This window comes from Lissotriton helveticus, chromosome 5_1 (genome assembly GCF_964261635.1).
Source record: "Lissotriton helveticus chromosome 5_1, aLisHel1.1, whole genome shotgun sequence".
Lineage (NCBI taxonomy): Eukaryota > Metazoa > Chordata > Amphibia > Caudata > Salamandridae > Lissotriton > Lissotriton helveticus.
In genome coordinates this window covers 37,947,738-37,963,496 of record NC_136065.1, presented here as the reverse complement: position 1 = coordinate 37,963,496, position 15,759 = coordinate 37,947,738, and the positions used below count along the sequence as shown (strand labels likewise).

Genomic DNA, 15,759 nt, shown 5'->3' with positions numbered 1-15,759 from the left:
TTATTTTTCTATCTGTTGTCCAGGATAGAACCACTATGGTGGGATTTTACAAGGACTTGGCCAACGCGTTTCGGTGGAAAATACCAGCAATGAAGACCACCGTCATCAGGACCCACCAGATAAATCAATAAGTGTTCTCTATGACCTGGAGTTATATCTTCACTGTCTCATAGGGACAATAACATCTGTAGTTCGCTCGTATCCTGTTGTTTAGCAGATTTATCTTGGGTAGAATAAAAAACCTTGAAATCTTTTTTTCTCCTGAGGTAGACCCAACTTTATCCAGGAGGGAGGGGTGTGGGCATTCGGATCTAAGACGGGACCTGCCCTCTTTTGGTATTTCCTTCCTAACCAAAAGGAGAGGTACTCAGCAAAATGCCAAGTTGGAGCCAACTCTGGAGACAGGGGGTGTTTGATGAGGACCGGGTCAAACATATTCTCTCTGAATGGGTCAACAATGCTCACTTTTGACCCAGATGCCTTTGATGCCTCCTGATCCTAAGGATCGCTACCATTCTTAAAAGCTTGTGTGCGTTTTCGGACCTTGATACGTCCGTTTTGTGTCTTTGCTTTCCGTGTTCGTGACTATCAGCTGAGCATTTGCTGGCAATGGAAATAACACAATAAATATTCAATTCAGAGTCTTGAAAAAGCTCAGTGGGCGAAACGCGCGTCGGCTGCTGTTGTTCTTCGTGTGTTTAGAAAATTGGAAATAAAAGTTAAACGGAAAAGGCCTGATTCAAGATTGTGCTTGAAACTTTATTGAAAGGACACTTGACAAGGAGAATTGGAACACATCTTGTGGAAGAATCTCCACCATTTTATGTCTCACTATCTTGTTAGATCATAGATATAGTGAGCGGGTGTGCTCTGATGTACTGTGGTTGATCATTGTTTTATTACTTAGATGAACCCTCTTGGATGTTCTGTGGTTTGTTGATGTATATACAATACCATAGCATGATTACACTGACAAAACCTTTTTTTAGGAAGGGGCTTACACCAGTCTGATGGATGTATAATCATTACCGATCCACGCATACACACCCCACTAAGGTACACACCCACACAGAAGCACACCCTAATTTGCAGACTCACACACAAACCTTGTACAAACTCACAGGTGGATATCCTCAGTCCATGCATGCACAGACTCGCAGCACAGTGGCACACATCCACACAGATGCATATAAAGAAACACAGACGTATATTTCCAGATCCATGCATACACACTACCAGAAGTGCACACTCATACAAATGCACACATTAATGTGCACACTCACACACAAACCTTGTAGAGACTCACATAGGGATATCTTCAGTCCATGCAGGCACATAATTACACATCCATACATATATATACTCACACAAAGATGCATATAAAATCTCATGGTTGCGTAACTCCAGACGTATGCATATATCAGACCTTGTGATACGCAAACCCATAGAAGAATCCACATACGTAAGTACAAACCCACAGCCAATAAATGCAGACTAAAGCATACATAACCCTCAACCACACATGCACATAGACACGCACATGTATTTGCATACTCTGTGTCTCAAAACCTATATATGCATATGCAGACAGACACAAGCACTAATCCAAGCCCAAAAAACAGACAGATATAGAGATGCTCAGATATGCATGCACTCCATCAAATAACTACGTGGCCATCCATACTTGAAGAAATACTTAGACACGTGTCTAAGTGTGAACATGCACTCACACAAATATGCACGCGCACACACACACACACACACACACACACACACACACTGGCACGTACTCTTAGCCAGATAATGCCACACCTGTGCACACATACTCTAACACACACTGTGTGAGTGTGTAGGCACTTCCTTAGGATCAGAAAAGTAATTCTTGATTTTTTAGGATGAACCCTTGGCTGATTGCATCCCCAATATCCAAGTGCAGTGACTCCCATCAGTATATTCATTTGCTGGGGACCATGACACAGTTTGTAGGGTGACTCATCAGTTTCTGTGTTCTTGAACTCTAAGAGATCACAAAAAGACATGGGCAGGGACATACACAGACACACAGAGACACAGCACTCACTGCAGCCACTTACCCTCATGGTTTGATACTGTTCTTTTTCCTTGATTTTAGACTCCTGAAAATATTTGTCCTGTTTCTTCAGAAGATGCAGCCACCCTTGAAGTTTTACCTGCAGAGATGAAAGTGCAAGAAATAAGTGTAGATATATGGAGTGCAGTCGTTTTTTTATTATTAGCACATTTTATTGACTTTAACGGTACATAGCGGGCGGTGCTCGAAGCATACATTTCGGATACTGTTTATATGAGATGGTACCAATTATATTCAAACAACAACATTGCCTGTGAACATACAGGCTCAATAACTAAACTTGGCACAGGTTACTATATGTTTCACTATAATTAAAATGTTCAGGTGTACATGTTTAGATGACAGAGTGACTCATCTTACCTAAATATTGGTCCAGTTTGATTGGATTGCCTGGTTTAGGGAGGGTCTGATGGCGGCAGGGAAGGCAAGTCTATGCTGCGATATGTTGCCCAGTGAGACCATACTTTCGTGGACAACCACCCTCCTGACATACTGCGATTTCAGCCTCCATTCATTTGTCCGCGGCCTTTCTCCACCCACCCATTGATGGAGGGGAGGTACCCTTCCACGTTTGGGCAATGCCCCACTTGGCAAGTGTGAGGCCCAAAAATAGTAGATGTTGTTTATAGCGATTCCCCCCTATCCCCTCGGTGCTGTGAAGCAAGAAAAGCTTGGGATCGAATGGAAGACGCCAGTACAGGACCCGACCCAGGCATGCCAAAATGGTTACTTTGCCCCACAGCTCCAGACTCTGTGTAGGAAGGTCCCCTCCGATTCTCCACATCTGAGACATGTGGGGGACTGGATAACGCCCATCCTCCAGAGGGGGGAGCAGTTGGAGTATGCTCAGTGGAGGTATTTAACATGGATTATGCTGTAACATGCGGTTATAGTGGCAACTCGTGACTAGAAAGAGCTTCAGTCCAGGCATCGTCTATAAGGTCGTAAATGTCGGCTTCCCACGCAACGCGGGTTTTGTACTGTGGTTTGGGTAGTCAGTGTCTGGTAGAGTTGCCAGATCTTATGCGTGCCAAGATCCCCCATTAGTAAACGCCCCTCTAGGGTGTGAAATTCTGGTAGACCTCCCAGCGAGCAGATTAGAGGAGTCAGGGCGTGTCTCAGCTGCAGATATTTGTTAAACTGTGTCCAGTGCAAGTGGAATTCTATCTGTAATTGTTGAAACGATTTGAGAGTGGGTCCCAGCAGAATGTCACTCAGGTTAGAGATTCCAATGAGGTCCCAGGCTCGGAAGCCTGGAAGTCCGGCGACAGGTCGCAGGTAGGTACCCTTCCAGGGCTGTCTGCATCATGCGTCCGTCCCAGCCCATTTTATTCACGATATAACGCCAGAGCTGGATGACAGTTCTGCAGGTGGGGGTTGAGTGGTCAAGGTTTTTATGACCACTCGTTGATATTCAACAGGTGAGACACCACATAGTAGTCATATATATTGGTCACCGCAATCCTGCCACAGTACGTCGACTGGGTGCAGGTTCGTAGCTCAACACGGACGATGCCCCCTCCCCATAGGAAATTGTTAAGGAGTGCATTAACCTGGGCAAACCACGTGCGTGGATTGATATTATGTGCCAAAGATATCGTGGGACAAGGCGAGATGAAGACCCCCGGATATTTGAAGCCATTGGTTGCGTGAGAGAACTGCGAAGCCCAAGAGACGTGCCCATGGTGACCCCATACTGGAAATAACACTGACTTCGCTGGATTGTCTCCAAGGCTGGAGGTCTCCCCAAACACCCAAAGTATCAGGAAAATCCGGGATCGGTTAAAAATAATAATACCTTGTCTGCATATAGCGCAATACTGTCGGACCGGTCTTGTGACCATTCATACCCACAAATTAATGGGTCCCGCTGCACCCATGTAGCTAAGGGCTCTGTGGCGAGCACAAATAGCAATGAATGCAGGGGGCAACCCTGCCTAAAACACTGACGTATTGGGAAGGGTGCTGACCGGAAGCCTGCTACCCGCACAGAGGCTGAGAGCTCTGTTTGTAATAATTGTATGTAAGACAAAAAGCGTAGGCCAAAGTTGAGAGATCAGAGGAGCTGAAAAAAATATGTCCACCTCAGGGAAACAAACACCTTATCTATATCGGCCAAAAGAATGGCCGCAGGGCAGCCCAGCTCCGGGGCCTTCACAATCGCATTGTGAACCTGCCTAATATTGTGCTGGGTAGACCGGTGCAGCATGAAGCTGGCCTGGTCGGGGTGAATCAGTTTGTGGATACACTTGTGGAGGCGGTCAGCAAGGACCTTACCCAACAGTTTGGGTCCAAAATTTAGGAGGAGGTTGGGGTGGTAAGAAGATGGTTCTTCTGGGGGTTGGCCTGGTTTAAGGAACACCACTATCTCGGCATGGCACCAATCCGGAAGTAAGATGTGCTGCTCCAGAGCCTCATGGAGTGCATCCAAAAGATGTGGCCGAGCTGTGCCATGTGTCACTAGGAAGTCACTAAGGAAGCCATTGGGGCCAGGCGTGCGATCGGCGTGCATGTTGGATAAAGCCGCACCGAGTTCCTCTGTGGTAATGGGGGCATCTAGCTGGTCGCGCAGGTGGTCTGGGAGATTTTTGGGTGATCTGTCTGTTGGAAATTCCCCTATTGTCGCACGCAATATGAGTTCCTTCTGCTCGTATAAGGAGGCATAGTGGCCCTTGAACCCTTGGGCGACTGTGTCGGGGTAGTACAAAGGACTCTGTCCACGTTTCGCAGTGCCGACACCGAGGCGGGGAACATCGCCACCTGACACAAACGATGAAGCATTTTGTTTGATTTGTCACCCCATTGATGAATCCTATGTTGGGTCGCTAACCAGATCTTATACATCTCCTTAGTGAGATGCTGATGGATTTGTTGTTGTACTTGGAGGAGGCTGTGTTGCGGTATTGGGCCTGAGGTCTCTGCAGCTTTGGATTTTCTAGGTCTACTATTTGTGCAAGGCGCTTACGTTTTTCCCTGTGCAAAAGCTGATGTCCACCCCAATGAACAGGGCGTTTAAGAGCTTCCCACAGTATAACACTGGAGGGGGCAGTGCCCAAATTGGACAATAGAAAGTCTGTAATTGCCTGTCGGAGAACGTCTTTGTAACCCGGGTCGCCGAGGCGCCAGGGTGACAAGCATCATCCGAAGGGGGAGTTTGTTTGCCCAATGTGGAGTCTAAGTGGATGCGGGGGGTGGTCGAGAGGTCTCTGGGCAGGATAGACATGTGAGGCCCTATGTATGTGGCTGCATGGTAAGAAGAAGTAGTCAAATCTGGATAGGGAGCCATGTACTGCTGAAAGGAACGTGGCGGGCATTTCACCCAGGTGTGGTGGTAGCTGGTGGAGTTTGGATTCTCCCGATTGGTGCCTATGTCCTGACTCACGTCGGCGGTCCAAGGTTGACAAGGCTTCAATGCAGTTGACGCCCAGTATTATTACGCCATCCGGGAGTTCTCCCCAAAGTGGTGTGATTTTGTCAATGAAAGTGTGTCCTAAAGGGGGAGGGGCGTAAACGCTGCCTATGGTTACTGTTTTGCTGTATAATGTACCTGTCGCTATGGTGTATCGTTCCCCTGGATCTGACCAGAGTTTGGACAGAGTGAAGGGGCTACTGCGGTGCACCAGAATGGCCGTTCCGCGACAGCCGCCTGTGAACCCTGAGTGATCTACTGTGTCATAACCAAACCGGGCAAGACATGGGGCTTTATTGCCTAGTAGATGGGTCTCTTTCAGTAGGAGTATATTAGTATGCGGTGCACTCCTGAATTTCCCTAGTGATGACACTAAATGTAGCTGCCTAGCGCCACAAGGGTCCCTGCGTTGCAGGGAATGATTGTTCATTTGCACATAAACAATCACTAATGGCGATTTGTAATTTCTAGGTGTGCTTAAGAATGCAGAACATATAGAAGTTGGAAAACCAAATTTTTTAATGATTGTTTATGTGCAGGAAGGGACTCCTTTCTGCACATGAACAATCACTAATGGCGAATTCCTGTTTCTGTCTGTGCTGCAGAATGCAGCAAACATGGAAACAGCAAAAACGAGGAGAAATTAACCATTTCTCCTCGTTGCACCTGTTTAAGACCAGGTTTTCCCTGGTCTTATTTTTGGTGCTGCCCCATGATTACACCACCCTTGTAAATAAGGGGCAGCGTCAAAAAGCAATGGGTTTTGTGGTGGAATGCCCACAGCAACACCCATAGCCCCTCCCTTTGCTGCGAACTGCTGCGGTAAGGGGCATATTTACAAGGTGAAGTTAAGCCACGTTAAGTGGCTTAAGGCCACCTTGTAAATATGGAGCAGGGCATTGAGCCACAGGAACGTCATTAAAAGTGATGTTCCTGTGGTGCAATGCCCCTGTAAATATGCCCCCAAGTCTTCTAACACCGACAAACATGAGAGCCCAGGCGCTACACAATGCACTACCCATTAAACCCTTTCAGTATCTCTTGGTATCCCAAAACACCCACATACATAGGACTTCTGAGTATCTGCAGCTGCTTATGTGGTGCGAGGTGAAAACCTCGGGGCTCTGACAGACACCCAGTGCCTTCTTCAGCGACCCGCGGCGACCCACAGAGCGAACGGTGATCCCTGAGTGACCACAGAGGTCCCTTCAGGGACCCGTGGAGACCCACAGAGTGAACGGTGATCCCTGAATGATCACAGTGATCCCTTCTCCAGGGACCCGCGGAGACCCACAGAGTGAACGGTGATCCCTGAGTGACCACAGAGGTCCCTTCAGGGACCCGCAGAGACCCACAGAGTGAACGGTGATCCCTGAGTGACCACAGACGTCCCTTCAGGGACCCGCGGAGACCCACAGAGTGAACGGTGATCCCTCAATGACCACAGAGGTCTCTTCAGGGACCCGCGGAGACCCACAGAGTGAACTGTGATCCCTCAATGATCACAGAGGTCCCTTGCCCTCTTCTAGGAGGTGCGACTAACCTGTGATCCCTAAAAGCGGATTTAAGTGCTGTGTATTCCTCTGAACTCCCACTCACATACCTTGTGCGATTGGACAACCATTTATGTGGGACCCGCAGGGTGTCTTTGATCCCTGAACACCCAGATATTGCATCTTTTGGGAGACTCCAGTAGTGTATTCACTTGTGAATCATGAACACCCACGCACATACCTTGTGCTCTTGGACAACCATTTCACTTTGCTGAGAAATCCTCGGAGGTGCTGTCGAAGGGTTTGAATGGGAAGAGTATTCCTTGATCATCAATAACCTTCTGCAACCCATCTCTGTGGTAGGCAGCTCTAGGACAGCGAGTCGTTATGCATCTGGTGACTTCTTGCTCGTCTTCTTCAGTTTCACTCTTCCCTCCAGCTTGTGTCCTCTCTGGTCTACGTTTCTCCACCTCTCAGCCGTGTTGCCCTTTTACCCTTTTCTACTGTTTTACTTAAACTCCTCGACGGTTTTTGCTACTTTGAATTCTGTTGACTGCTTGTCTGTCTGAAAATGCCCTGGCCATCACAAAGCGTCTGCTCAGAGTTCGTGGCTTAGCTCGTTTCTGTGGCCAGGGGTAGGGGCAACATGCATGTTCTTCATAGTGGCGACTGTCAGCTCTTGACTGTGTTTGGATTTGTGGGGATAGAAAAGGCCTTTTTACCCGTTTGCCCCAGTGATGTCTTGACCTTCTGGTCTTGCCGGTGTGACATGTCTGACCAGTCTTCTGGGTTCTTCGTTGCATCCAGCGGATTTGGACACTATGTGGTCATAGTAGAATGGACGAAGTGTGCGCGCCTCGGCTGGCTGTAGAGACGGGGCGACATCTTGAATCTCCACTGTAGGTATGATAGAGGTCGGGGTTAGCCTGCCAGATGTACAGTGTTTATTGCAGATGTTCATGAATCTTATGGGAGTCCCTGTGTGGGATGACTTGGGACCCCTCTATCCTTAGAAGTGCAGCTGCGGCCTTTGTATTCCTTCGGGTATCTCCTCTAGCAGGTCATGGGTGATGTAGTTAGTAGGAGACAGCTGCCTCTTGAGAAGGGAAGGGTAAGTCTTTGACCATGACCTGCCCTTCTCTTCACCTGGGGTGTCACTCACCAAAGACTGACACATGCACAGCTGAAAGACTTCTCTCCCCTTTCTTCTCCATTGTGGGATTCTCTGAATAAAATACTCCTGTCACCATCCATCCTTCCTGCGGAGACTTGGAAGGAGAGTGTGGCTTGAGTGTCTGTAGATTGATACACAAGGTGTCAGAACACCCTCGAGCCAGGCACAGCGCTGTGCTGAGGGAATAGATACACCAGCATCTAATGTGGACTGAGCTCCTGAGTCACTGCTCCAGGGCTTCCTACTGAGCTCTGAGGGGTTCTCTCCAGGTCAGGTGTGCTGAGGGAATAGATACACCAGCATCTAATGTGGACTGAGCTCCTGAGTGACTGCTCCAGGGCTTCCTATGAGCTCTGAGGGGTTCTCTCCAGGTCAGGTGTGCTGAGGGAATACATAAACCAGCATCTAATGTGGACTGAGCTCCTTAGTCACTGCTCCAGGACTTCCTATGAGCTCTGAGAGGTTCTCTCCAGGTCTGGTGTGCTGAGGGAATACATAAACCAGCATCTAATGTGGACTGAGCTCCTGAGTCCCTGCTCCAGGACTTCCTATGAGCTCTGAGAGGTTCTCTCCAGGTCTGGTGTGCTGAGGGAATACATAAACCAGCATCTAATGTGGACTGAGATCCTGAGTCACTGCTCCAGGGCTTCCTGCTGAGCTCTGAGGGGTTCTCTCCGGGTCAGGTGAGTTGAGGGAATACATAAACCAGCATCTAATGTGGACTGAGATCCTGAGTCACTGCTCCAGGGCTTCATGCTGAGCTCTGAGGGGTTCTCTCCAGGTCAGGTGTGCTGAGGGAATACACAAACCAGCATCTAATGTGGACTGAGCTCCTGAGTCACTGCTCCAGGGCTTCATGCTGAGCTCTGAGGGGTTCTCTCCAGGTCCGGTGAGGGGCACCCCTTGAAATGCATGGAGCTCTCTGTTGAAAGGGTTCATGGTCGGCTTTGTTTGAAGGTGAGAGTGGGACTGCAAGTGGTCGTGGCGAGCCCGTGCCTGCTTTATGTCCGCTGCAGCCCCCATCTGGGTCTTGAGGCGACTCACTCACACAAGCCCCCAGGACGTAAGCGGGCCAGCGTGGGCCTAGTGACCCGGTAGAGACGTGGGTGTGTTGACCTGCCTTTCATCTTCTCCTACTAAAGAAGGGCACAGTTTGGCAAAAGGAAACTGTGCGGACATGCCTCTTCATGCAGAGCCTTGGACCAGGGCTGAATCACTCGATCACCAATATTGGCTTTCTTATTTTCCCAGAACGATTTACAGTATTTTTGTATTATTAACCCTGCATTTGTGTAGCACATGATTTTGATATAGATTAAAGTGTGTTTCCTGATACAAAGCACTGTCTGAGCAGTTGATTTATTGAGCTGTGTTTTGTTAAACTCTGAAAGGAGTCTCTATCCCTCCACCACCTCCCTGGGTAAGCCTTGGCTGCTTGATCTGCTACGCTGCGAGGTAAGTGCCAAAGGGGTGTACTTAATGTTCGCTTTCCCAAGTCTTAATAGGACAGCCCCAGGACACAAGAGGCAAACAGACTCAAACCCCCTCAACTGAGGTCAATTGAACCTGTGTGTCCCGCGGCTCCAATGGAGTCTGACAGCTTGCTTTTAATCACTTAAAAAATACTCCTTCCTTCCTTCACTCTGGCAACTGTCTTCGCCTTGGCCATCTACTCTCATCACTTTTTCCATTTTGTCCTCACTCTTATAGTGACTTATTCCTATTTTTTCGTACACAACAAATCAACCCCTTTTCAACTAAGTTACAGATGCTTCAAACTTCTATACTTCATCTCTCTTCTCTGTATTCATGCAATGCCATGTTTTCTCCTTACGTTCTGCACGTCTGCTGAGTGTTTCCTTTTAGGTCTCCGCCTAGCGAAGGCTGCGCTTGCGCAGTCTCGCTGGGGAGAACTTATGTTTTACTGAGTGGGGCTTGAAGCCGCCCCTCTTCTCCATTGGCTTGCTTCCTAAACGGAGGCCAGCCATTGGATGAGAGGGGGCGTCTGTCCGTTTAAGCCCCGTCTTTTTGGGATTCGGGGGTGTTTTTTCGTTTCTTTCTGTTTTCTTTCTCTCCTCTTCCCTTTGGCTGGAATTTTACATTCCAGCCAATGGGAAGAGAAGAGAAAGAAAAACACGCCCCCGAATCCAAAATGACCGTGCAGTTCTCCTTCGCCTAGGAGAAACATGGTGGTGTTTCCACCACCTCGGCTCCTTTCTCCCGGTTGCCAGCTCGGACCCCTTTCTCTTGTTTAATATTCAACTCCCCGCTCCCCCCCCCCCCGCCATCCCCCTGATGTCCCCCCTGCGAGCCGCGACTGAACATAATTGCTGTAGAACTCTTCAGCTCCTAAAAGTGGTTCCTTGGTATTAAGCAATAATGTTCATTTTTAATTGATATGGCTGCATGCTCGTACTGCTGCTCAACTCCGATGTGTTCCGTTAACCCAAAACATATTGTGACCTTCCTTCTTCCACAGCACGGCTAATGCTGTGGTGCTAAGCTCCAAAATACACTAATTCCAGTAGGGGGACTGGCTTGTAGGATAGAAAGGCCCAACCGGGAGCCGTCAAGGGCTCTCCACATCGAACTATCACTCCCCATTATAGCCGCCTCCATCTCCGCCATTCCATGTTTTTGGGGAAACGCAGACTTACAACATGCTATCTCCAACAAGTTGCGTTTTTTGTCAGCCTGCTTTCAGAATGCTGGTAATGCACATAAAGGCGATCCCGCTAGCACTTGCTAAATGCCACGAAAACCTTTCCCCTTTGGTGAAAGAAACAGCACTCTGAGTCGGAATTAAGTCGGTAACCTGCTACACGTGAACATGTGTGTGTTTGTGCCCGAGTTTTTGCCCGCGCCTGGTCGTGTCTCTTGTGAGGGTCTTCTCAAACTGAGATGTGTGTGATTGTGCTCCCAAGACTTTGTATTGGTCTCTGTTGCCTGTATTTGATTGAAAGTGACCGTTAGCATGGTCGCGTGCATTTGTGTGCATTTTAACTCTAACATTTTTTTTTTTTTTTTTTATTTAATTCAGTTTAAATAGCGCCGACTTTACCCAAAGTAAAGGAGCGTTTTACAAAAGAACCAAGTGTGATGCATAAGGAGAATTACACACTAACAAGTAACAAATACAAAAAAGGTAAATATAAAATAAGAGGTGCAAGAAATAGGTTAATACAGGTATAGGAGACATATTTACAGCGTTGCATTCAGGCTGTGGCTGTGTGTGACTATTGGTACACGGAGTGTGTTGGTGTATGCTTGTTTACTAATGTGAGTTTACATATGTTTGTCTAGTACGACGAGCGGTTCATGTACCTTTTGTGTGTGCAGGTCTCTGTACTTGAGTGTTTGTGTTTATCTCTGTGTGTAGAAAGATACGTGTAGTGAGTTCGTAGATGTGCGTGTGTACTGTGCCCCTGTGACAGAGTGTATGTTTCGTTGTCTCTACCAGTCTGTGGAATTGGAGGTCAGGCGGCTCAAAAGGATAAACACAGAAAGGCGTTGACCCTGTTCACGCCATAACAATTTCCCCAACACGGCATTCAGCGCCTCTCCCTCTACAAACATCCACCCACCCCCTCTGAATTCCTTGAATTCCTGCATTCTCCTCTCTGTTGTTGTTTCCCTCTTTTTGTCTGCCAAATCACAGACAGATTCCCACACTCCCCAAACATTCAGAGCTTGCTCGTATCTCAAAAACATTCGCACAATTGCCATGCCGTGCTGTGATGCACGCATTAGACAACTTATAAAACACACGAAACAGAGCACGCCTGAACTGCTACCTCATTGAATACTCGTGTTGGCATTAAAAATATTTTACACAACACGCTGAAGTGAGCCACATGCATGCCTAAGATTAGCTAGTCCATACAACAGACCCAATGTTTTACGTCTTATTATGACCATGCTTTTATTCTTACAAACATCGTGGTTTTCAATGGTGTGTGTGAATGTAACCTTTAATGGCCATTTTTTTTAACATTTAGCGCTCAGTCACTCGCTACCTATAGTAGAAATAATATCACAGCATCTAGGCAGCAAGCTCATTTTCTTCTTCCCTGCTAATTTGCCATGTAGCCAGCCCGCAAAGGAAATGTGGCTCAAAATCCGGCTTCGAATGTTAGTCACGCCTCTCTTTCTGGTGCACCGAATAAGTCATCTACCTCGCCGTTGCTTCATAAGGATGGGAGTCTGCGAGGAACCCCTTGTGGGAGCTGTTAGGTAATCTCTGGTGGGACAGGAGGGGAGGAAGTTTTAAAGGGAAAGGGTCAGCCTATAGTTATATCGAGTCACTGACACAGGATGGATGAGGTATTCACATATCCTCTACTGGAGTGAGGGGACGGAAATTTTAAAATTAAACCCTTATAAAGGGAGGGGTACTCCTTTTTTGTGTGTAGTTTATGATGTGTGTGTGGCTCTTTGTGTGTGTGTGTGTGTGTGTTTGGGACTCTGTGTGTGTGGCTCTGTGTGTGTGTGACTGTGTGTGTGTGACTGTGCGTGTGTGTGGCTCTGTGTGTGTGTGTGGCTCTGTGTGTGTGTGTGGCTCTGTGTGTGTGTGTGGCTCTGTGTGTGTGTGTGGCTCTGTGTGTGTGTGGCGCTCTGGTGTGTGTTGCTCTGTGTGTGTTGCTCTGTGTGTGTGGCTCTGTGTGTGTGTGTGAAGCTCAGTTTGCATGGGCAATTATTTCTATTTTCTTAGCCGTAGTATGCAAATGTGAATCAGGTGCAAAATCTCAGTTTTTGTATTATCCTCTTTCTGCCTGCAGTGGACTAGAAAATGAATGAATTGTACGCTGCATTTTTGCAGTGATCCATTGACTGCCACAAAATTACTGCCCAGGCATGCCAACTTGCAGATACATTTCACAATGGGGGGAGGGAGTTTGGGGGGGAGGATCTTATAGGAGATGTGTCTATAAAGGGACAAAATCATAAGCCAATTGCGTTTACGAGGCACGAGGGCACAAGGTCATGAAGAGGGGTCGGGGCTCTGGGCTGAGATCTGACCCCCAACATCCCTTACCCCCAAAACAAAAGCTTCTGAAGCTACCACTAATGCCCTGGGGAGTATGTAAAAACAATACCCATTAAACGCAGCAGCACCCACCCTCCAGATATGAGCTGGAAACCCACAATCCACACCTGCAGTGTGAGAGACAGCAGTGTGTATGAGCAACAGCAGTGTGAGAGACAGCATTGTGTGTAAGGAAGACAGCAGTGTGTGAGAAACAGCAGTGTGTGTGAGAGAGAGAGCAGTGTGAGAGACATCATATGTGTGTTCTAGGGAGAGAGAGCAGTGTGAGAGAGAGAGCAGTGTGAGAGAGGGCAGTGTGAGGGACATTTTATTTATGTTTTGGTTTTTGAAACATAAATAAACGCGTTGCTATTAGTCAATAGCTCAAACTCGCGTAAATACTCAACCTATTGCATTGCAATGCAATAGGTCTCGCATTTCGAGAGATTAAGCTATTGGCATTGTAAATAACAATGCCATTTATTTATCTGTTTGCAAAACCAACACATAATAAAAATGTTGTCATTTACAATGCCAATAGCTCTAACTTTTGCAAAGGCGAGACCGTTGCATTGTAAATGCTTGTTATAATTCTGTTTTCTTTGGGAGCATGCAAACTAAATGTATCTTTATGTATTTTTTTCCAATTTCTTAATATGGTTTCAAAATCGTGGGTTCCAAATCGTGCTACTCACCAAAAAAGCGCTTCAACACTAACAAGCGCTGTATAAATGCAAACCTTTTTCCCTCTTCTATCCCTCCGCTATCCTTCTGAATCCAAATAACTGACTAACCTACCCACCACTCAAATTACTTTTCATATTTCACTATACTAATTCAATACTAATCCTTTATGGGATCCGGAGTAGGGTGCTACCTCCAAAAAAGCGCTTTGACGCCTCGTCAGGGGTAGTAAGCGCTATATAAATGGAATTACAATACAATATTTGTGGAACCGGCAAGGTGCCTTTGATCCCTGAAAACCTAGACACACTGCATCTTCTATGAGCCTTCAGTAGTGTATTCACTTGTGAATCCTGAACACTCACACACACACCTTGTGCTCTTCTGCAGCTTCCTATATGAGGTGCACTGCATGACTTGTCCCCTCTGAACACTGTCACACAGAGCTCCCGCTGTCAGTCTGCCTCGCTGATGGGGCTCACAGAGCAGAGGGACTTTGTGATCCCTGAATTTCCACAGACATACCCTGTGATCTTCACTTGTCGTTCCAGGACACTCGCACACACACACACACCTTGTGCTCCTCTGCAGGTTCCTCAATGGGGCTCACACTGGGACTTTGGAATCCATGCATGCCCACGCACGTACCTTGTGCTCCTCTGCAGCCTCCTCTATAGGACTTGCTGAGTGAGTTTTATGCTCCTTGGACTCCCGGCAGACCCAGCATATCAGCCTCTGATCCTCTGCACAGAACAGTCTCAGTTTCTCTTCATGTTTCTCGCACATATTCTCCCCTTGGGGTTTCACCGGGGGAAGATGAAACTGTTTTAACATTTCCACCATGTTCCCCAGCTGCCTGTTGGGTCGGAGGCTTTTCCCAGATATTTCCCTGCACTGTGGACAGGAGAGGTTTCCATCTCTCCCCTTCCAGCTCTGAGTGATGCAGGAGCGGCAGAAATTGTGTCCACAATCGATAGTCACCGGATCAGTGAAATAATCCAAACAGATGGAACAAGTGGCCTCTTCCTTGAGGTTCCCGAGCTGAGCTGCCGCCGCCATGATTCACAAACGCAGGAAGTGAAGGTAAGTTTCATTTCTCTCTCTTTGTGCAGTGGGTGTGTCTGTGCGTCTGTCCATCCCTGTGTGCAGTAGGTGTGTCTGTGCGTCTGTCCCTCTCTGTGTGCAGTGGGTGTGTCTGTGCGTCTGTCCCGCTCTGTGTGCAGTGGGTGTGTCTGTGCGTCTGCCCCTCCCTGTGTGCAGTGGGTGTGTCTGTGCGTCTGTCCCGCTCTGTGTGCAGTGGGTGTGTCTGTGCGTCTGCCCCTCTCTGGCTGCGCTGGGACTTCATGTTACAGTCAGAGCAGGTGGACTGCCTCCTCTGCAGGCTGACCGACACGTCCCCGCAGGGGACACAGATAAGAGGGCGGCCACCGTAGTGCCACAGGAAGGCACACGGGGCAGCCCAGCTCTTTAGGACCCGGGGGGTCCCACGCGTCACGTCCTTCTTGTGGTGGGCGGGGGAGAGTATATATTCCTCCCCCGCCCACCGAGCGGCCTCTTTGTCTGCTGTCCCCTCACCCTGACGCCGTTTGCTGACCGCGCGAGCCCGTGGCCTGGTCGGGCGTCGGAGTGCCGTGTTTCGCTGTTTTCTTTCTTTGCGGTGAGTCGGACAGTTGTAGGCTTTGTGTTAGTGATTCCTTGCCGTCAGGTGAGGGGACAGTGGGGGTGCAGAGGCGGTGCCGTCAGTCTAGCGTGGGTGTGGACCCCGGTGCACGGCCTCGGTATTGTGGGGTCGTGGTGTGGACTCTCGTAGCATTAGATCGTGCATCGCACAGAGAGGCCATGTATTTGTAACTTTCGGCTCGC

General features: G+C 48.2%; 1 protein-coding gene across 1 annotated transcript in view; it reads right to left on the bottom strand.

Moving 5' to 3' along the window:
• The window catches only part of LOC144754109 (E3 ubiquitin-protein ligase TRIM39-like), a 113,467-nt gene extending 98,408 nt beyond the window's left edge, over positions 1-15,059 (bottom strand). The window contains exons 1-2 of the mRNA XM_078641674.1: positions 14,545-15,059; positions 2,094-2,189 (exon numbers count right to left, since the gene is read on the bottom strand). Of these exons, the coding sequence (XP_078497800.1) occupies positions 2,094-2,189; positions 14,545-14,955 (507 nt within the window). The 5' untranslated portion in view covers positions 14,956-15,059. The remainder of the gene's footprint in view (positions 1-2,093; positions 2,190-14,544) is intronic.
• Between the last annotated feature and the right edge of the window lie 700 nt (positions 15,060-15,759).